Source organism: Triticum dicoccoides, chromosome 2B (assembly GCF_002162155.2).
Source record: "Triticum dicoccoides isolate Atlit2015 ecotype Zavitan chromosome 2B, WEW_v2.0, whole genome shotgun sequence".
NCBI lineage: Eukaryota > Viridiplantae > Streptophyta > Magnoliopsida > Poales > Poaceae > Triticum > Triticum dicoccoides.
The window spans coordinates 377,087,967-377,109,625 of NC_041383.1; the positions used below are offsets into that span (position 1 = coordinate 377,087,967).

A 21,659-nucleotide genomic window follows, 5' to 3' on the forward strand; every position below is an offset into this window, starting at 1 on the left:
CAACAAATTAGCACAAGAACTAGAAGGCATGAAAATATTGCAACTCAGTTTGCACATATAAGTGAAGCTCTTATTCATTTCAAAAGATTGACAATGTTCATCATTAAATCATCCCAACATTGGTGAATAAACCTTATTTTAATCAAATTTACATGCTACAACATGCTTAGATAAGCAAACATACAATGAGTCATTCGACACAAAATCATCACCAAGATTAGAGGTCATATCAAAATGGTTAATCATTGATTCTTTTGCATCAACAGTTAATTCAATGGGTGCACTCAAAATTGTTGGTATTTCAGTTGTTTGATCACATGACACAGTCATGACGTATCAAGATTCTCTAAAATAGGTGATGTGCTCAAATCACCAGGTAACTCAACACATGATGCATTCAACTTAACTAGGGATGCATCATTCTCATGTGAAGTTATATCATCAATACCTTTACTCTTACCTTGTCGCAAATACATAGCTGATGTAGGTACGGGCGTTGACAATGCACCATACACTTGAGATGATGTCGCGCTCACAATCTGAGGTGGGGCTGCTCTAGTAGGTGCAACGATGGAGGAACCAACCGGTGGTGGTGAGCATGAACTAGAATAGTAGTTGTTGTAGTCACCCAATGCATCCTCCTGTATCTGTCTCTCAAAGGTACAAGCGCGAATATACATGCCAGTAATGCAACGAGGAATATAGTGAAATCTTGCACGGATATCATGGTTCAAACCACCAAAAAATCTATTCATTGTATCATCCTCAGATTCTTCTATGTCACAATGATGCATATAATATTTGAACTCTTGGTAGTAAGCATGAACGGTGTTACTGCCTTGTTTTAATTGTTCCAATTTGCGAAGCAATTCACGATGATAGTAAGGAGGAAAAAATTGTTGTCTCATTACAGCTTTCAAAACTTTCCAAGTTGTGGGTTGATTATCAATATTTTTCTTACAATGCACACTCCACCAAACAGAAGCAAAGCCAGTAAATGCTCTAGTGGCAGCTCGTACTCTCTCAAGTTCAGAAAAATCATGGTTACTAAAAACTTGTTCTACTTCAAACTCCCAAGCTAGATAAATAGCAGGATTAAATCTACCCTCAAATGACGGTAAAGAGATAACCTGACCATGTGCTTGTGTGTGTTGTCCCAACTCTCGTGATGGTGAAGATGTGTCCGTCGTCCAAGAACTTCTATCTCCGGAACCTGTCATGATTAGTAGAAACAAGAAACAAAATTCGAAAATAATGTTCCTATGAACTACTAGGATGTGGTTGTAAAGTGCTCACAGTAAAGCAAATATCAATATCTTACAAGTTCTTACCATGCGGCAGGTGGTGACACGCAACCAGCGATGTCAAATAACTCCGAAGACTATGTAAAGCGATTGCCAGGGGAACGTACGTATACATGGTGTAGAAATATGTGGAGCTGGGTTGGCTATATATGGTAGCAAAAGATTAGCAATAATCAATTCAGAGATGCAATATTGAATAAACGCTCAACGACGGTACTGTGCTGGTCCTAGGCTAGACCGAACTAGAGACGCGAGCCTAGAACACTAATGAGGTCACGGTGTAGCACAACTAGCATCAATGAAGGATACTAAGTAGCTCTTGACAGCAAGATATAAGTGAAGATCACAACGGCAGTGAAGATAATGATGAAAAACAACTGCCAAGCAAGACATACAACAACTCTCTCTCCAACTTTCCTCTTGAAAAGTTTGAGCCAATTTTCTTATAAATTCTTTCAAAGAATGCTACTAACTCAAGCTTTCCAATGCAAAAAGAATCACTCAATTCCGAGTTGATATGAGGAGTCAAAGAATTCTAAAACTAGCCTGAAAAATTGGAACAAGCTGTGTTCACGAACTTCAGAGGACAAAAACACCTATTTAGAAGCCGATTTTGAGGTGTCAAATATTGAACAAGCTTCTGCAACTATTTAGATGCGTCTCGTCTCTAGCTTCAATTTGAGTACTCACGGAGCCAAAACGAACTTCGTATGAGGAAGATACACCTGTTTTACTGAACAGTGCGCAAAACAGATTCCAATCCGAATTCAGGTACGAGATTGATTCTAGATAGATCCGACTTTTTTTTCTTCTCTCTTTTTTTCTCACGCTTTTTTTTCTTTTTCTTCTCTCTCTTTTTCTTTTTTTTCCTTTTTTCTCTCTTTTTTGTCTCTATCTTTTTTTCTCCCTCTTTCCAAGACAAACTAGATAAGATGCAGATTGGATAAGGCGAAGATGTGAATGACCTCAACTATGATTACGACAATGAACAGTGCGTAGCACGTGGTGGAAATTAATGGATGGGATAGTGGACAGTGGAAGGGATAATGATGCAGCGGCGGCGTGACTAATGTGAACAGAACTCGAAACTCTAAAGGAACTAGACACTAAGACCAGCAACTGACACGACGATGCAACCGATAATTCAACTATGCAAGCAATGAATAGAAAATTGCAAAGATTCAGACTGGCTTGGATAAAGGATGAACAGATCTAACTTTTTTCTGTGCCTTTTTCATGGACTGTAGGTATGAATGACAGATGCGATCTAAACTATGAAAAACTGTAAAATCTCACCGAGCAACCTGAAAACTGATACCACTTGATAGAGGCGGGGTGTCCCGATCTTTCGATGAGATGATAACTATCGATTTGGTGGAGACGACTTTGACGATCCGACTACAAACGTGCATGACGTTGCGCCTTAGCAATCGCTAAACCAACTCCGAGAGGTTATTGACCACGCCGGAGCACAATCAACCTGACCACAAAGGTCTATTCCTGCAAGCAATCAAAGAACAAGCAAGAATATGATAAAAGCAATCTGAATATTGTGAGTATATATGAAGTATTGATAAAGGTGGGAATCCGTAAGCGGTCTTGGTCTGGTCGTTGGACACAAACGAAGTACACGAAGTTGCAATGGCTAACTTTTAACTAAACAAATCCCAAGGGAAAAGCTACTAGATGGATATACTTATATAGGAGCAAGGGGTGGCGGCCAAGGAGGTGGGAGGATGTCCCAAGGCAGCCTAAAACTAACCCTAGGTCGTACAAGGCCAATGGGCCCAAGTGGAGGTGATGTAACACCTTTGGACTTGTAGTTTGACTCGGATTCTGCTGCAGCATCAGATTGTTTCGTCCATAACTCAACTCTCTGGACGAATTTGAAGGGGATTCCAATTGGGTTGGAAAGTACACGAAATGTAGTTTCCAACAAAAAAAGAATCACCCAATTCGGAGTCCGTATTAAAAAGTTGTGGGCGTTTTGAGTCAGGTATGTCTGTGCAGTCCAAATCTGAAACCAGAACGTGAGAGACTTGGAATCTATCTTCTCTTGGGCCAAAAGTGACATGAGAGAACTTTTTGAACAGCAAATAAACATCTCTTTCTTCCTTATCTTCATATGTGGATTGTACAAATGTCCTATACACTTGCAATTAGACAGAACACAAAAGTGTGTGAAGTATTTTTGTTCTGGATAACATAAATAGATTATTGAATAGTTTATACTAGAAATCACCTGACAAATATGCATATATACAATATTTTTGGTCATATCCAAGGTATTCATGTCCTCATCAAAAATTGTGCTTCCAAAAATGAAAAACATAGTCTGTGCTTTCACGAGAAGCACAGCCGTGCTTACCAAAAAGGACAAAGCACGGGTGCGCTTTCAAAAAAAAGTGAAAGAGCACAATTGTGTCACGGTCGTTGTCACACCCATGTTTGGCATCCTAGCCACCGTGGTGAGATCTCTATCTCTCTCAGCCGTTTGATCATGCACACACGCATGAGATTAGATCTTAGAACCGATATGAACCAATTAGAAGACGCCAAGTCATTTATGACTCGAAGGGGTATCGGTTGTATTATATATCACATGCCGAATGGGTATCTACCAATCAAGGCACAACATGTGTCTCTAATTTTTTCCTTTAATTTATTTTCTGCCGATTTAATATCTGTAACTTTTGAAGGAAGGCCTCCGCAACTTCTTATAACTTTTTAAATACAACTCAAAATGAGGTGATTCTCTTTGCATACTGACCTCATGAATTCTTTATTCATGAGAAGCAAATAATTTTCACATTGCAGATTGAATGTGAATCTTTTAGGGGCTAAAATGCAAAATAATATCAATTTGAGTGCATCTTTTTGTAGATTGATCCTTATGTAATGAATATTCAATTAGGTCTACTAAAAGTCAAATTTGCACAAATTCAGTTGAACTAATAAAATTTAGTAAATAGCAAAAGTTGTTGCCATGGCAACCATTTTTGCTGCCATGTCAGAGGTTTCAGAAATGTTGCCATGGCAACCAATTTCATTGCCATGTAACCAATTCAAAATCATTTAAATTTATCATAACTTTTAGTCTATGGTTCCAAATTTGAAAACTCCTTTTGCTTTTTGTTCAGAAAATTCAAAACACAATTTTAGAACATGTCTCACCTAAGTTTAAATCCTTGCAAATTCAAATTATTTGAATTTATATTCAAAGACTATTGAGCATATAATTGAAATCACAAGTCCAGATCAAATGAATCATTTTGTGAATTGATTTAAATGATGATCAAGCCCGGATAGAATGGGTCCTCAAGCTTATAATCATTTGGCCGTTGGTATGCCTCGCTATCCTCAAATCTATGGATAGGGGAGATAGAACTTTTGCTTTTCGATAACCCCGAGCCGACACATCACGAGCCAGAACAAACGAGTGCTTTCAACTCACGAGCCGGAACTTTCGGTATCTAAATCTTCCTGAATTCAAGTAGAGAATACCAGGGCTTTCTTCTTCTTTGGTTTTCCTTGGGATTTTCGTGACTCTCCTCTCTTTCTTCTCCCCGTACCATTATTTTGATCGTTTTTGAATCTTGAGATTGCTTCAATGCATGTGATCCCTCCCCTCAGCCTTCCCCTACTAAATCTTAGAATCCTAATGCCGCAAATGAGTGCTTTCAACAATAAGCAATACCCGAGCTTCCTTCTACCAACCAAGATTCCGATACCAATTCCAATCTGGCACTGTGAAAATATCACTCTTCAAGTAATTGAACTTCATATCAAAAAATAGAAAAAGTTTACCTTTACCATACCTTCCAAGCAAGAGTGTTTTATTGCAAGATTAAGTTATTGCTAAACAAAGAGAAATTCTCATTATAATGGATGAGAGAAATTCGATGATTGTGAGGTTCTGGAAGAGAGACGACGTAGGCTGATTCAAAGTAAACAGAAATAATATTTAGAAGTCAGAAACACTTATGAGTCTTGAGCCAAGATTGGCTTGGGAAGTTCAAAATAGTAAGTTTAACTCCAAATTATGGAATAAAGGGAGCAAAACGCTAGAAACTTCCATTTACTTTGCAGGATATAGTAGAAACTAGAAACCAATTACCCAAGTCCCCATTCGAGATACGTGAAACTATTCTAGCCAAACCAATTGACCTGCGGAATCTGAACCATTAGGTAGAGTTTCAGCTGAAAGAAAACCAGGTCAATCTTCCGATCGCGAGTCTTTACAAGCTTGAAACAACTTAAGCACAGGCGGGAGTCGCCCCTTTTTAAGTCGGTATTTATGCGGCTAGAAAATGGTGTCGAACCTAGTGGTAATAGTATGTGCCCCGCTCCGAAACAAAAAAAAGGTGCCACGAGGGACTGCCAGTGTAATGGAGGAAGGTGGGGATGACGTCAAGTCTACATGGCCCTTATGGGCTGGGCCACACACGTGAGGAAATATCTCTAGTACCTTTGTCCTCTGCAAAGATCATTGCAAAATGGAGAGGGAACTACTCGCTAATGGTAGTAAAACCGCCCTGCTCTTCTTGGTTAGTATGGAGAGAAGTTATCCGAAAGGTTGAAAGATGCCAACATGAGGAGGCATCCGCCCCAGATAAACTACCCACCTCGCAGTGCCCCCCTCCCTCCCCCCCCCCTCCCGAATGATCGGTACGGCGGTTAGGCATCGTTAGACGAAAGAGTGGTCTTTCAGTGAATCGCCTAATGTATGCCAGGCGCCCTTGAAGCGAACACAGCTCCTTAAGGTTTTGAGGAGGAGGCATTTCGAGACAAACTGAGTCAAGTGACCTGTTTTTGTCACATGTTCCATAATTGCACGAGAACCTATAAGTCATGTTATCGTTCTTAATTCGATGGCCATGTGATGTTTGAACCATGTTCGGACCAAATTCATTTTGCCAAGTTTGAATTATTTCAAATTTGAATTCAAACATAACTTTGAATTATGAACTCAACTTCATTGGAATTTCAAACATTAATCTTTATGTCAAATGATGGATTCATATTTAACTAAAACTTTTGAATTCAATTGAGGTCATTCAAATATGAATATGAACTTGTTTGATCATAGTTCATAAATCATTAATCCGGTTGCAATGAGTCCTTTTGCATGTTAAGCAATGAACCTTTTGCATCACATAATTCATATTGAAATGCTAAATATCAAATTTCCTTGATTCATTTGAACTTGAATTGAAACCTCAATCCACTACAACTCAAATTGAACCCTTATGTCTTGCAATCCAATAAACAACTTATATGTTGTTTCTCAAATTCCATCAATTCTTTTGAGTTAATACCTTCACACATAATCTCGCAACACTATCAACACCTAAACCATACACCCAACCTAGTTATGTTGTTTGTTTCATTTCTTGTATCCCCGCAATAGCCATGAGCAATATCCCCGCAATTATTCGAATAGCCACGAGCAATATCCCCGCATAATTTCACATGAATTGTTCTCTTTTGGTACGATAGATTATTCGAAGAGCGTAGAGTAACACTACCAAGATTGTGAGAATGAAGGAACTTCGTCAATACAAGGCAAGGCAAGTGAAACTTTGATCATGGTACCCTATTTTCATTACTAGATTGGTACCGCGCCTTGGCGCGGGGTGCCGGTCCCAACGATATTCTCAAGCAGGTAATAATCAAGTTTGTAGGAAGCATGGTTCAGCTCATATATTCAGATTTTTTTAGTTCAATAGAAAGAACAAACATTCACTTGTACAACATGAGGGGGCGAGTACTAAGAGCAGGAAAAAAAAAGAAAGCAAAAGCCAAACAAAGTGGCGATAGAGATGGTAAAACATGGTACTACAGGTTCTTCATGTGGAATGTGACCACTTTGTCAAAGAATTATCATAACAGAGCCCGTCAACGACATGATCAAACATTAGTTTCTTTGCGCGTTCCTATAACAAAATGCAATCAACATGAATATTATTTCATAAAACCAAATGGGCACTTCTCCAACACATGTTCTGCATATTCTAATTCTGATAAAGCCAAGTACAAACCTGAACTTATGGAAATAATATCAGTTTAAAAACATCTAGGAATGTAAGTTAACTAAAACGAACGTCAGTTTAGCTCAATGCTACAAATTGTAGAATTCACAAAAAAATAAGCACAAAAAGATATCTAATGCAGCAAATTGCTGAGCCAAAACATTTTGAGCCAGATAAAATAACTCCAAATTTTGTTTCTGTGACCTAGAACCCGAATATGTTAACGACCTGGACTGCAAGTTATGTGGCGAACCAGCCGGAAACCTTATCAAGCTCCATGATGCCAGCAGCCTGCAAGCCAAAATGATGGATGTAGCAGCGGTCAGAGAGAGAGAGAGAGAGGGAGGGAGGGAGAGAGAGAGAGAGAGAGAGAGAGAGAGAGAGAGAGAGAGGTGGGTGAACCTGGACTGAGTGGAGCAGCGTGGATCTCGCATCAAAGAGGACAGGCAACGGCGACGGCTGACCACCGGATCCAGCACTGCTACATGCCATCCAGCGCTGCAACAACAGTAATCACCCTATAGAATATCTAAAAATGACCTATCTATATGCCAAATTAGAAAGAGTAGTCCACAGTAAAATCGCATGGACAAACAAAGGGTCAACACAAGCACAAAGAGTCAGGACACACACACACACACACACACATAGAGAGAGAGAGAGAGAGATAGAGAGAGAGAGGCCGAGGATCACCGCATGAACAAATATTGAATTCTGTAGGCAAACACAAAGACACCGGATTCTTTAAACAACCTCTCTCTCTCTCTCTCTCTGCATGTATAAGTTCATCCTAGTTCATAACTGTTATGTTAACCAGGTAAGCTGTAAGTAATGTCGTTGCTTTGGTCCAATTGCATAAACATGTGATGATCAACTTCAGAGAAGTTAAAAGGGAAGTGGGAAAACCTCAGCACAACATATGCAACATAACATCTCAAGTAAACCTATAGAGGTGACATTGAGAAACTTAAAAAAAAGGACCACACTCATCAGGGGCTTGGAAGGGTTGATGTGAGGTCTTGACCTTGAGGGAAATTGTCCGTGTCCTAGAAGTACCTAAATGGATGAATAGAAAGAGTCACAATAAAGCAGAAGGCGACTAAAATGTCACAACAAAGCATGCTAAATTATTGTCCACCAGGTCTTTCACAGATTTTTATGTATTATATTTCCTTCCCATTAGTGTATAAGGTTGTGCACTAAGGTCACCAAGGTAAGAACATGCAGAAATTAAATCGAAGTTGGTCAGATACGCAAATAGCATCCTATATTAGTAAGCAAGAGGTGCATACTTCCATTTATCTGTAGATTTCAACATATGTTTATTTTTGTATAAAGAATAATAAATGTATATATATGTGCTAGTAAAAAACTATAAAATCATGTACTACATCAGTAAAATCGATACGATCCAACATAGCACATGTTGTGATAATATGCACAGCCGGTCGACATAGAACCTAACTCGTGCTTACCATCATTTACATTAAAAAAGGACGGGGAAGCTACTACAACTTCCTGTACTGGTCATCTAATACAAATAAACAATGCAGGAAAAGCCTCTTTTACTTGGACCATACATAACAACAAGAGATGGGATGGTGACCGTGTAAAATAAATTACCGGCAGTAGAGATCAGCGACAATCGTGACTCGTCACCATAAAAGCCATAAGCCCTCCCACACTCATCATACGTAAATACACAAGAACATAAGAAAATATATTTTTTAGGAAAAAAGTTCAAAAATACACATTTTTTGCTTGTGATGATATACATGCAGCAGTTAATGTATTATCCATAAAACAAAGAATGTGTGCCTCATATTAATCATCCTTTCACACATAACTTAACATGCAGCAAAAAGATTTAATCTATAGTTCAAGATTAATGAACGCAAAATGAATGAGTCCTTTACAGTAAGGCAATTATTGATTATAATGGAGTGTGAATACATCATATATTTACTTGATGGAAATTGCAGTCAAGAAAAGCATAGAATGAGTCGAGTACCTTCTGGTTCGCCCAATTTGCTCGTGGTCATCAAAGGTGTTCTTGAGATCAAACAACCAAGTATGAACTCCCGAACTTCTGACCAAATAGCAGGGTGTACACCTTAAACCACAGAGAATAGAGAGCCGTCCATGTTAGAGATTATATGAGGAGAGGTAGGTAAAAAAGTAATGGTCTTAAAATAAAATGAGGGATGTCTCACATATCTTTACCCTTGTCAGAATCCAGTTTAGAACATAGGGAATATTTAGGGAGCCTTGTTGCAGAAATATAGCATGCCATTTTCAATCACCTAATGTTTTCGAAGCTGAAACTGAACCGATTGGCACTATTGATTTAGCACACTTCTCAGAGATTTGAATCCTTCCCATGGTGCCTCATTCCAACTGTACGCATACCCATGCCAAATTGATCACATTTGTAGGAGAGGGGGAAATGACTGGAGAACATTTGAGTAAGTCAGGAGCCTCAGGTTCAGATGCCAATGAGGACGAATTGAGCATGCCAACCACTATATTCATATAATAAGATGAACTCCGACGTCGCACCAAGCATCGAGTTGTGCATAATGCTTATTGAAACAAAAGAAATATACTTTGTGGGAAGCAACATTAATTAATTACATTTTGAAATATGTTGCTCTAACATCCAGGAGTGAATCCTAGATTGCTTAAGCTAAAATACACACAGTATTCTAGTTCAGTTCGACTGCTGGTTTTTACGGGAGTCTACTACTGTTGTTGTGTTCTACTGAATGAAAATAAACTCAAACTCCTGCTGTGTTTCCCAATCTATATATCAGATAATAAGGTTGCATATGAGGAACAAACACCTCCACTTATGGGCTCCAATTACTACAGAGAAAGGGAGTTAAGCCATCTGAAAAGTACTAACTAAATACAACGTATAACAAAGAAACTAAATACTACAGAGGAAGGGATCCGAAGGGTGGAGCAGAGGAGCTCGTGCTCTTCCAACTTCATTCTCGAAAGATAAATGGACTACTAAAGGCCCCTTTTATATCCAATGACCTACCATCTACTCTCACAGACTCACACACTCAGGCCTAACGCTTTTGTTACAGACTGTAGGAGAGGGGAGAATGGGTAGTTCACACTCGACGTATCACGTATGATCAGGCGAACAACAACTCAACAAGCTCCATTCACTTGCATTATTCCTCAACTCCGTATGTCTCCAGCAGGGGTCCTCACAGAAGTTTATTAGTAAACATGTAAGCAAAATATTGTATGCAAGAAAAGTAACAGACATGAGCAGCAGAGTAATATCCATTCCAAACAATCACTTCCATTCTATTTTAGATTTGTTGGCAATGACCAAATATTCACAGAATTCCCTTAGAGAAATACTACAATATACTAATCTTAAAATAGCTTCTGCCAACTAAGTTCTAAACCTCATCTAGCAACATATTTGTGCATTGCAACTGAAAGTTCGTTTAGAAAATTAGATCCCTAGAAGAATCAACTCGTAGGTGTGCAAGACGTATCTCAGCTGACCTGTGCAAGTGCTTGCAGGCAACTGTTAGTGGAGCCAGCAGAACCTGGTGAACCATGAACGTGAAGCTCTTTGTCAGCCATTGCGACCTGAAAAAAATTCCTCATGATTTTCTTGCAATTCCTATAGACAATCCCTGGATCAATAAAGCTCACTCTGATTTGCTAAAAGAATAATTTACTTTATTCTTGTTTATATGTTTTGCTTACTCAGCCTAAATCAGTAGCTTTAAAATTTATTTGTAGTCTCGGTAAAATATACACGGACAATGAACTGCTATATACCACCTCTGAAACGTCTAAAACATGTTTCAAATCTGTCTCAGTTGTTCTTATTGAAGAACTGGCTACCAGCTGACTTATTTCAAGCACCTGCAGTTCGTAGAGAAAAACAAAAGATATCCTGCCTAATGGCAGAAGGACCAACCATCCACGTAGTGGTCAGGTGACCATAGTCAAACAATTCACGTACATATTCTAAAGGCCTGTGTGGTTTTCGTGCACCGGGATATAAGAACTTCAAAAGGATATATCTACATAACCAGTGCAATGGTCCAGCCAAAGGTACATGACAACAAAAGCTCGTTACACACACTACCTACGAAGCACCGGGTACACATCATACATACGAACAGGATATAACTAACTACAAGGCTAACAGCAGCAGCTGTTCTTGAAACAGATCACAAGACCTAACTTGTGCATGCGTCTACACGCATCATGATCAGGGAGGGAACCAAGCCTACCAAATCGAAACACATCAGGGATTGAGAGAGAGAGAGAGAGGGAGAGAGAGAGAGAGAGAGAGAGAGAGAGAGAGAGAGAGAAGGAGAAGAAGAAGAAGAAGAAGCATAGGGGACGAGGGAGGAGACCTTGATATGGTGCATCCATGGTGGCGGCGGTGTGGTCCGAGGTTATTGGTCGCGCCCAGCTCGACGGCGGGGCGGATCCAGAAGCCCCCATCGTGGCTGTGGCCGTGGCAGATCTGGCCACCACCTAGGGAGAGGCCGGCGGTAGGGGGAGGGAGAGGGCGCGGTGGTTGGGCGCCGGCCAGGAGGTGGAAGGAGGAGGAGGGCGCGGCGGCGGCGGCTGCACGGCGCGGCGGCTAGGGTTTCGTGGGAGGAGGCGGGAAGAGAGGAGACCAGGTGGGAGGTGGAGGGCAATGACCCGGTGCTCACTCTCCACACTATTGGGGACTTTTCCAACCACGTGAAGTGACGAAAATGCCCTCGGCGGGCTCTGGGAATTACATGCGGTGGCATCCTAGTTCTAATACTATTCATTGCAATAGTATTTCAATCTGATCCGACGGCTGAGGTGATTTCTGAGGAAGATCCAATGGCCCAAATCGCATCAAGCAGCCAGATCCAACGGCCAGGAATCCAAATCGCTGAGGACGCCCGAGAGTTACTGGATCTCTTATTTCTCGATGCATTGTAGTGGTATAGTCCTCTTAGTCCGGGCCTCATGGGAAACCCTGTTGACGTCAAAATCTTCCTTTTTTGCTTGCTTCATTTTATTTCCTTAGGTCATCTCCAACACCGACCCGTAAATTTCTTTGGTATATATCTGTTTTTGTGTCCAGGCGTGGTCCACGAACATGATATGAGAGAGAACCATCCAACGTGATTACAAAGTATCCGGCTGGGAGAAAAAAATGTAGATGAGGACCATACATATGATGGCTATTTAAGGTATGGTGTCTTGTTGGAAAGAGAGAGAGGAGAGGGGAGTCATGCATGTGAAGAGAAAGAAAAGAGATATAGACCACGGAGACGTCCGGACTGCTTCGCTGACTGGTCCTCATTGGATTGCAATAGTGAACAAATGTGTACATATACCTAATTTTTGTGGGTCTCTTAGAGATGCCGTTATGCAACGTAACTCTCAAGTGAAGCGCATTTAATAAATCTTGAAAAGGAAGAAACTAAGTGTGGTAGAGTTGTCATATCAGCCGTAATTGCGGGGATATTGCTCGTGGCTATTCACCAAGATGGCAACGCCCGATCTAATGGACACATCTGCCATAAGCCTCGAGGCCTGACAAGTAACAACACATGACAAGTATTCATCAACCATTTCCACGCTATAACTTTTTACATAGGATGCCCCTAAATTCATGAGGCAGGATCAACACAACATATGAGAACAGTACCACGAGACATAACACAAAATTACCACGGAGACTAAAGATACTTTGACGGTTTGACCTGCAAGCAATCACTGGAGATGTTTAATATTTCATCTAAGAACCAACTATAGAGAGCCATAAACAAAGGTTTCATGGTTGCTTATTGCAACTTTCTGGCAGCCGCCGCCTCGCCCTGCCTTAGTCAGCAGTCCAGCTCTGCTCCACGATCTCGCGGACTTTGCGGTTGTACTCTCGCTTGTTCTCGCTGAACATTCTGGCAGCTTCCGAATTTGCTGGAGAGTTGGGGTTTGGATCACACAGCAAGGACTGTACAGGAAGTAGTGTTTAGTGAACCAAGTATCAGATATGGATGCATGATGCAGGCACTACATGCAGCATACAGTTATGGGGGTTGGCAGCACGTACATGTGAAACAACCCATCATCTATCATGAAATGGTTCTGCTAACATTTTTTTCATCAACGTTTGTTCTGAGCATGGCAGCACTGCTGATTGTTTATAAGCAGCGTACAACCACCATGTGGCTGTACAGCTCCAGTTTGTAAACAGTGGTATAATCTCAAATAAAACCCGACTAATTTAATTCACTGTCATGTGATTCTGCATAATTTAGGTCAAGATTCCCTTTCCGGTCAACAAGCTGCAAGAAGAAAAGTTTCCATACATCTTTAAATTTCTCTAAGATCGATTTACTTGACATGATTTAGAACATCTGACAAATACAACTTCCTGCGTAGGAGCAACCCACCAGGTGCAATCAAGTCCAAAATTCAAAAACAGAAATTTGACTGGAAACTGTAGCAATGCAACCAGATATTACATCTAACCACTCAATCTATCCCTAATAATAAAACACGGATTGACTCCGTGGGTTCACCGTCACAATACGCTTTTAGTTTGAATTTAAAATATATATACGCGAGGTGGTACTAATTCAAACGACTCGCTTGGACTCTTATGGGCCGAACAGCCCAAGCGCAGCTAAGGGAAAAAGTCTAGCAGGACTCTTCTTCACCTTCCAGTTTGTAAGAATTACGCCCGTGCTTCTCTTCATCTTATCCAGTACTCGAGCTCCCCTGCTGCCCAGGCTGCGACGGCGGCTTCCTGGAGCAGATGGACGCGCCGCTGCCGCGCAGGGCCGTCGTGCCCTCCGCCCCAACGGGGCAACGAGGTCTGACCCCGCCGGAGCCGGCGTGGCGCCTCGGGTGACCGCTCGGGGTCGCCGTGCAACCCGGTCTTCGTGGTCCGTCGCTCCGCCGCCCCTCCCTGCGATGAGGCCCCCAGCGCCACCAGCAGCTTCAAGCTCTTCTACGACAACGGTGCCGGATTCGGCCTCCGCCCGCTGCCCGAGAGCATGTCCGACTTCCTCATGGGGCCAGGATTTGAGCAGCTCGCCCAGATCGAGGCCGGTGGCTTCGGCGCCACCCGCCCCTACGACAACCCGCCGGCCTGCAAGGCCGCCGTCGAGTCCATGCCCACCATCGTCGTCGCCGCCTGCCCTGGCCACGTCGGCGCCGACTACCACTGCGCCTAGGCCAGGGAGATGCCCTGCAGCCACATGTACCACCAGGACTGCATCCTGCAATGGCTCACGCTGCGTAACTCGTGTCCTGTGTGCCGGCACGAGTTGCCCGCAGATGTGGCGCGGCCTGCTCCGGCGAGTGACCTCGGCGCCGCCGACGACCAGGGCAGCAACACCGGGCTGAGGCTGGCAGTGAGGAGGATACGACGGTCAGGTTGACGATTTGGCGGCTCCCAGATGGAGACTTTGCTGTTGGGAGGTTCGCTGGTGGCAGGAGGGCCGGCGAGAGGGAGTTCCCCTCCCAGTTGTCTACACTAGGCGATCGACATTTGGGATTCTAACTATTGATCTCCGTCGGGTTCATGACTCTCCTTGGTTTCTGTACCCTTCCTTCAGTCATACTTTTACTGTTTTGAGTTTTGAGCTTGTATTATTGCAGCTACCGATTAGTTGTAATCAGCGGTAGAGGAATAGCAAAACTAAACGGTGAAATGTTGGCGCTGAGCGATAAAATAGGCAAGACCAAACCACTGATAACCCACCATATGCTACCGCAGTTTCTTGGCATCACGGTGACAAATCACACGAGCGACCGCTGGAGCCAGACCAAGTGCCAGAGGTCGCGGAGGCGGAGATGGAGATGGCCAGTACCCAGCTTCTTCTGCGGCGACGGGTGATTGGCGTTCACCTCCTGTAAGGATTCTCCCTGGTTGTACCTATCGAGGAGTGAGTGGAGGAGCAGGATTAGGAGATGTCCATGGCGGCATAGCAGCTGATGTCTCCCCCGGTGGCTTCATAATCTCCGCCCAACTTGCCACAGGAACTAAATAGCTACTGAATACGCCAGACTACTGCTTGTGTGTTTGCAGTTTGCTAAGCATTCATCAAAATCATGGTTCGCATCCAACTTGTACATGTATGGATTTTTTGCCATATCCCACTTCAGCGCATCAATTAAGGTTTTTTTATTTGGACCGATATTTGTTTGGTTGACTTTAACAGAACCTTTACAACCAGCTGCATAGTATGGTATAAATCACTAAATTGTAATGCTTCAGTCTTCCTGTGTTCTAAAAATAAAATGCTTGGAACTTTAGGTTATCAACCAATGATTTTTATTTACTCATCTGTGTATTGTTTGATTCAGAGGCTAACAATAACTTTTGACCAATTATAGGGAGAACACTATCTTATCTTAGAAACTGATGTATTATTAACTTTAGAATAATCAATGTGATTGCCTTCACAATCTGCCATGTAATTCATGTTTTTCTGGCATATAAGAACATTCTTCAAAAATTCCGCCACTTATTGTCTATCTATCTGCCAATGATTGAATGATGAAACAAGAAATATTTGTGTCGCGGATAAAAAATAGTGCAAAAATAGATTATTGGCAAATAAGATAAAGACATATGATAGCGCATGTAGGACAAAAGAGCAAGATAGCAGAGAGTTAAGATGAGATGAGCCCTAAAGTTTATGGTTTTCGTATAATAGTTGGCCGAAGAACCACACTTTACGCATGTCGTGAATATTCGTTCCTTTCAAGCCGCACCCAGGAGGGCATCAACGGTCATTGGTTGCCTCGCGCCAAGCACATAGCTTTGGTATTGGCCGAGGTTGGACACATCATGATCGGACGAACCTAGCACTCCCGGCAATGTGGGTGAGAAGGAGCATAAGTGGTGACACGGTTGGGACGCCGTGTTGAGTGTGTGGACCTGTTTGTGTGGAGGCAGTGTTATGGGGGAGTCTTCTTTTTGGTAGGGGCATACAATATTTTTTTCTCCCGTTGCAACGCACGGGCATGTTTGCTAGTACATAATCATATATGGCATACTATCGCGTGGCAAGCGCAGCAAGCAACACAAACCAATCAACATAAATGCCATGCTTTCCAAATATTAAAAATGGAGGTGTCAACGAAGACTCCTACCAGACAATTAATAAACAACACACGAGGGTCAGACTGGTAGCCCACCATGCAGGGTGCTAACATTGATACTAACCAGGGTTGGCTAGCACTCCACATGGTGGGCTAGCCAACCGAATGCAACAGACTTTCTTACCACAATAGAGGCCTCTCCACAATATTTGGCAAGTGACTGAACATGCCTACTAAAGTAGCACTATTCTCTTCAATGAGAATCACACATGAAGTTTGACTAGTCTGATCAAAATGGTACCTGAATAGAAGTCAATATGGCAGCAACGTCATATATAGGGCTCCACTGGTTCTGTAGAATATCCAAGCAGATGCTCCCATCTGCATAAACTGCAGAGATGTAGGAAAGATATTAATCCACTTCTCCAGAACATCAATTTAGAATAATGATAATTACTCAGTACGATATGAAAGGTATTCGAGTCACATAAAATAAGAGAGATGGATAGAGACAGTGAGAAAGAAGGTATCTTAGTCATATGGAATCAGAGAGATGGGTACAAAGGCAAAGTGAGAGAGATTACTATTTGGGTGAAACATCCTAGAGACAAAACGAACAGTTGGCGGCTTGTTGGGGTAATCTTCTGTAAACTGCAAGGTAAGCTTGAACGTGCCTAGATATGTGAGACAATAAACTGTCAGTAAATTTCAAGTGCCATCATATTATAATATAATAGCATTAATTCAACTGCAGCAACAGAAAGATGCAATGTAAACTACTCCTTAAGACTTTTTGGTTGTCCTATATAATGAAGCATTGCTGCGTGGCAATACGAATGGATGACCATGATAAGCACTAAAATTTTCACATGTGTTCATCATTTTTGCAATAGATGATTTAAGGCAGTTCAGAAACTACAAAACCAAAACATTAAACTTAGCATGCAAAATCAAGAAATGCCATATAACAACAATGCACGCATAGAGGATTTCTCATGATAGAAATAAGCAAAGCTTTAATAATTTCTGATGTTCATCCATACAAAATCAGAGTAAACTGATCAGATGTGCCACATGGCTCTTCACGAAGCTATTGACTATAGGAAGTATGGATTACTCTGTGACAACCAATGATTTGTCAAAGTGTTAACCACGCAAGACAGCAATGTCACATAATGGTACAAAAGGTAAATTAATATAGACAATTTGTACAGAGAACAACTTCCATAAGCATAACTAAACATGCACTAATATTGAAAGTGAATATTCAGTACAAACTCTTGACTAGAGGTAGAGGTCCGTATATCGGTAACCGAGTTAAATTTATCCAGCCAATCGAAGTTGGAAAGATATATCTTCAGACGATAGGGATCAGAACTGAAACTGATGTGTAAGGTATACGGTTGTGATTTTTATAGGTGGATAACTGATTACACCAGCGAAAAATGCCTAACTGCCAAGTAATCATCAAAACCTGATCACTGGTTCTATAAGACCATCAAGGACAAACTATCCGCCCTCAGACCCAGATAAATCTTAGTAGGTGAATTTTCCACCAATTTTGCTTCTTAACATTGGAAAACTAAACTAAATCCACATTTCTACATGTCTTTGTATCGAATACCCAGCCCAGCAAGCTCGTAGTTGTGTGCAGTGTTTAAAATATCGGCCGACAATCAGTCAACTCGCCGACTAATCCCTGCTCGGTTGGGGTCCGTTTAACTAGCTGATTCCCCTCTAACCCCTTACTCACCAGATGACCAAGCAGTTACCAGTTAACGATTCCTGAACATTGGTTGTATGTATATAGTCCTAGTCCCAGTAACTCAATGTAATATAGATCCAATCAATATTGGTGACTCATCGTCCCATTAATAGGCTCTTGTTTTTTGGGGGCAAAGGCATAACAATTTGTGGGTATTTCCGCTAAAAAGAATATTTTGTGGGTACTTGTAGACTTGGTAAAATTATGCATTTTAAGTGATAAAGTGTGCTTTTTAACCAGTAAAAGTAAGATAAGGTCAAAAGTTTTATGGAAGGAAGTTTACTACAAAAGAAGTACAACTGAACTAATTGCCCAGCTCGCACGCGAAGGTACACAGTTCAGAACTACCAACAACTTCAACCATACCGTGATTGACTCATACAACAATGACAGCATACTGAGACTAGAAACTTAAAACTAAAATATAAGCTAAGTCTTGTATGCTCAGACAAAATCTACTACCCCTATAAAGCACGAATAGGGCTGATCCAAAGCATCTTGATTTACTAGATAACTGCCCGTTGCAATCACTGTATGCAATCACTGTGAGACATACAAAAAAAAGTAGATTTTAGCTGCCAATTGAATCACCATTTTCTTAATAAATACTGCTCCCTCCAATCCATATTAATTATCGCTGCTTTAGTACAACTTTAGTACAAGACAATTAATTTGGATTGGAGGGAGTACTTTTTAAAAAACGAACACTTATTGACTTACCTAAGAAAACATGATTTCATTTGGTAAACCAGAAGACATGTGTGGTTTTCAGCAAAGACCAGTTGGAAAAGCTAGAGGTAGGAGCAAAAAAATTAAGACGGAGAGGGAGGAGGAGAGGACGGAGTGGGGTTGGATGAAGGTGGGAACGAAACGCTGATGGGTGAAATACAAGACCTTACGTCTTTTTTAAATACCCCGCCACAGTCGGTCTCGTTGATTAAATTTATGGTCAAACTTAGATATCGGGAAGCGCGGGCGCACTACACTGTGGAATGGAGGGAGTATATATAGTAGAGATAGAAGGGGAGCCTTGGCGCAGTGGTAAAGCTGCTGCCTTGTGACCATGAGGTCATGGGTTCAAGTCCTGGAAACAGCCTCTTACAGAAATGTAGGGAAAGGCTGCGTACTATAGACCCAAAGTGGTCGGACCCTTCCCTGGACCCTGCGCAAGCGGGAGCTACATGCACCAGGTTGCCCTTTTTCATGCATCATACTAAATATATTTTTTTGTCAATTTTGTTTAAATATGTCCATGCTAACTAGGATTAAAACAATGGCATTCATATGGTTACGTCCATTGCAGGTGCACATTTACACTAGCATAAAGAAGGGAAAGGAAGGGTCTGATTGGTTGGCTGCCAATGGGGCTGTGAACCAAACATGCCTGAAGAGGCTGGGCTCTCAACAAGATGAGATGCGTCATTTCCACCATTCCATATAAAGAATATAACTTCAATACCACTAGACTAAGCTTAAATTAGATATTTGCATAAATATGTCATAATGAGACAGTTTCTCCAAAATCATGCCTATTGCCATATTAGGATGCCACAAGCTAAAACATATGCACAATAAGCATGCATCATGCACCAACATGGTTGACCCCGTACATAGTTATTTTTGGTTATGTGCTCCTTCATGACTGTCATGTGCCAACGTGTATGGTGATGGAACGCTTTATATTACATTTCTTATCTGGCCACTCTGAACCTACGGAGTGGAACAATGTCCAGCTTGGAGGGATTTTGGTGGTGGTGATGGGGAGGGCCTAAAGTGGTCGGACCCTTCGCCGGACCCTGCGTACGCAGGAGCTACGTGCACCAGGCTGTCCTTTTTTATGGGAGGGCCTAGCTAAGATGCTTTATCACTAGGTCTGAGCCGTGGGCATGCAAATATCACTACCAGCTACTATGCATCTGCCGTGCATTTCCCTACAGTGCAAATAGATTGAATAATGCTCTCAAAAGCAGGTGACGTTCCTGGAACTGTCACACGAGCAACATTACTGGTTTAGTCTTTTAAAACAAAAATAGCAATTTGCTATTGTTCCAAACTAAACGGACAAAGCAATGTGGATAAATTAGTTCATCATGTATTGCTGTCACACCAGCAATATTATTGATTTAATTTACACACAAAAATAGCAGTTTGCTAATGTGTCAAACTATAAACTGAGAAGCAAAGTGGATAAATAGCATTAAGACGATGCATAACAGATATGAACTTTTTCTTTATCTAGTCCTCAGATAGAATACTCAACCTTATGAAGTATTAATAATATTTAAAAGAGAACAACAGCATCACGGCTTTCATGTTGCAGCTGAACTCCTTTCCTAAGCTAAATTGGGAACCTATTTCCAAATGCAAGTCCAAAGCTTGCTGCCAAAGGAATTTCCAAAGCTAAAAAATTTCTATACCAAAAGAACATTTTGTGCAACTCCAAATCAGCTCTGGCGTTCCAGCCCATAACTCACTAAAAATTACTTACTGCAGAATTCATACGAATCTCCTAATTTTGGTGCACCTGTGGAGTCTGCCGTTGTAACAGGTTCGACCATGCAGATTTTGTCTTTTCCGATTTAAGGAAACCCAAAACCAGCAGGGATTTCATAGCTTTAGCCTAAAACTCCGCCTATGTCTTCTAGGCATAGCCGGTCCCAAGCCCGGGTAAAGGAGGAGGGTTGTGATAGGCTTGGCGAGCCAACGTAAAAACTAGCCAGTCCCATAGGTATGAAACCCATTTGAGCGAGAATAGTACTAGGATGGGTGACCTCCTAGGAAGTCCTCGTGAAAGGGTTTCATATCTAAGGGTTGTGATAGGCTTGGCGAGCCAACGTAAAAACTAGCCAGTCTTTTGGGTATGAAACCCATTTGGGCGAGAGTAGTACTAGGATGGGTGACCTCCTGGGAAGTCCTCGTGAAAGGGTTTCATATCTAGCCTACCCCAACTTGTTTGGGATAAAAGGCTTCGTAAGTAAGTAAGCCTAAAATATACACTTCCAACAGACCTTCTGCTGCTTGTAAACGGCGACAGAAAAGCCCAACGAACAGTAAGGCCCAAATCATGCAACGGAATTTTCTGCGCAAAGCTTATAACAGACTAATGGATGCAAACAGGGTACAACTCAGCATGACTCCCAGGACAAACAAAAACCATCAGCAACATATAGGATAGCTGCAGTTCCGCCTTACCATTCACAATAAAACTACGCCCAAGGAACTAGCAACCACACGTAAAACAGTAAATCAGCTAGAGGTCAGAGGAGATCAAACCGACGAGCCTCACCTCCGTCCCATGGCGTATCATCCGGCCTGCAAAACCACACCACAGAAAAAGGATCCCTCGTCAGCACCACAAATCCTAACATGGAAATAACTGAAACTGAGGAGCTCGGCACGATCTAGAGGTCCCCAGACCAAACCCTGGGAACAACGGCGGCGACGGAGAGGCCGTCCCCCAAACGAGAG

General features: G+C 41.8%; 2 protein-coding genes across 5 annotated transcripts in view; both read right to left on the minus strand.

Annotated features, from left to right (window-relative positions):
• Positions 1-7,272: 7,272 nt before the first annotated feature.
• Positions 7,273-12,018, minus strand: LOC119363742. Of its 4 annotated transcripts, XM_037629110.1 has the most exons (7): positions 11,737-12,018; positions 10,868-10,954; positions 9,640-9,786; positions 9,348-9,449; positions 8,323-8,392; positions 7,739-7,834; positions 7,273-7,627 (listed from the first exon to the last, which is right to left on the minus strand). In XM_037629110.1, the coding sequence occupies exons 3-7, from the start codon at positions 9,716-9,718 to the stop codon at positions 7,426-7,428; spliced, it is 549 nt and encodes a 182-aa protein (XP_037485007.1). In that variant the 5' UTR covers positions 9,719-9,786; positions 10,868-10,954; positions 11,737-12,018; the 3' UTR covers positions 7,273-7,425. The 4 variants fall into 4 exon arrangements, 2 of the variants coding, with proteins under 2 accessions (XP_037485007.1, XP_037485008.1); XM_037629111.1 differs by having other exon boundaries at positions 9,560-10,954; XR_005174343.1 differs by lacking the exon at positions 9,640-9,786 and having other exon boundaries at positions 7,739-8,392.
• Positions 12,019-12,912: 894 nt separating this feature from the next.
• The window catches only part of LOC119363743 (ubiquitin-conjugating enzyme E2 2), a 9,152-nt gene continuing 405 nt past the window's right edge, over positions 12,913-21,659 (minus strand). The window contains exons 2-5 of the mRNA XM_037629113.1: positions 21,478-21,503; positions 17,011-17,100; positions 16,728-16,816; positions 12,913-13,322 (exon numbers count right to left, since the gene is read on the minus strand). Coding sequence (XP_037485010.1) covers positions 13,194-13,322; positions 16,728-16,816; positions 17,011-17,100; positions 21,478-21,503 — 334 coding nt within the window. The 3' untranslated portion in view covers positions 12,913-13,193. The remainder of the gene's footprint in view (positions 13,323-16,727; positions 16,817-17,010; positions 17,101-21,477; positions 21,504-21,659) is intronic.

Coding starts and splice junctions, on each gene's coding strand:
- LOC119363742 (XM_037629110.1), bottom strand. CDS start 9,718: ATGGGAAGGATTCAAATCTCTGAGAAGTGTGCTAAATCAATAGTGCCA. Junction 7,835..8,322: donor CCCTTCCAAGCCCCTGATGA/GTGTGGTCCTTT, acceptor CTGTTGTTGCAG/CGCTGGATGGCATGTAGCAG. Junction 7,628..7,738: donor CGCTGCTCCACTCAGTCCAG/GTTCACCCACCT, acceptor TTTGGCTTGCAG/GCTGCTGGCATCATGGAGCT.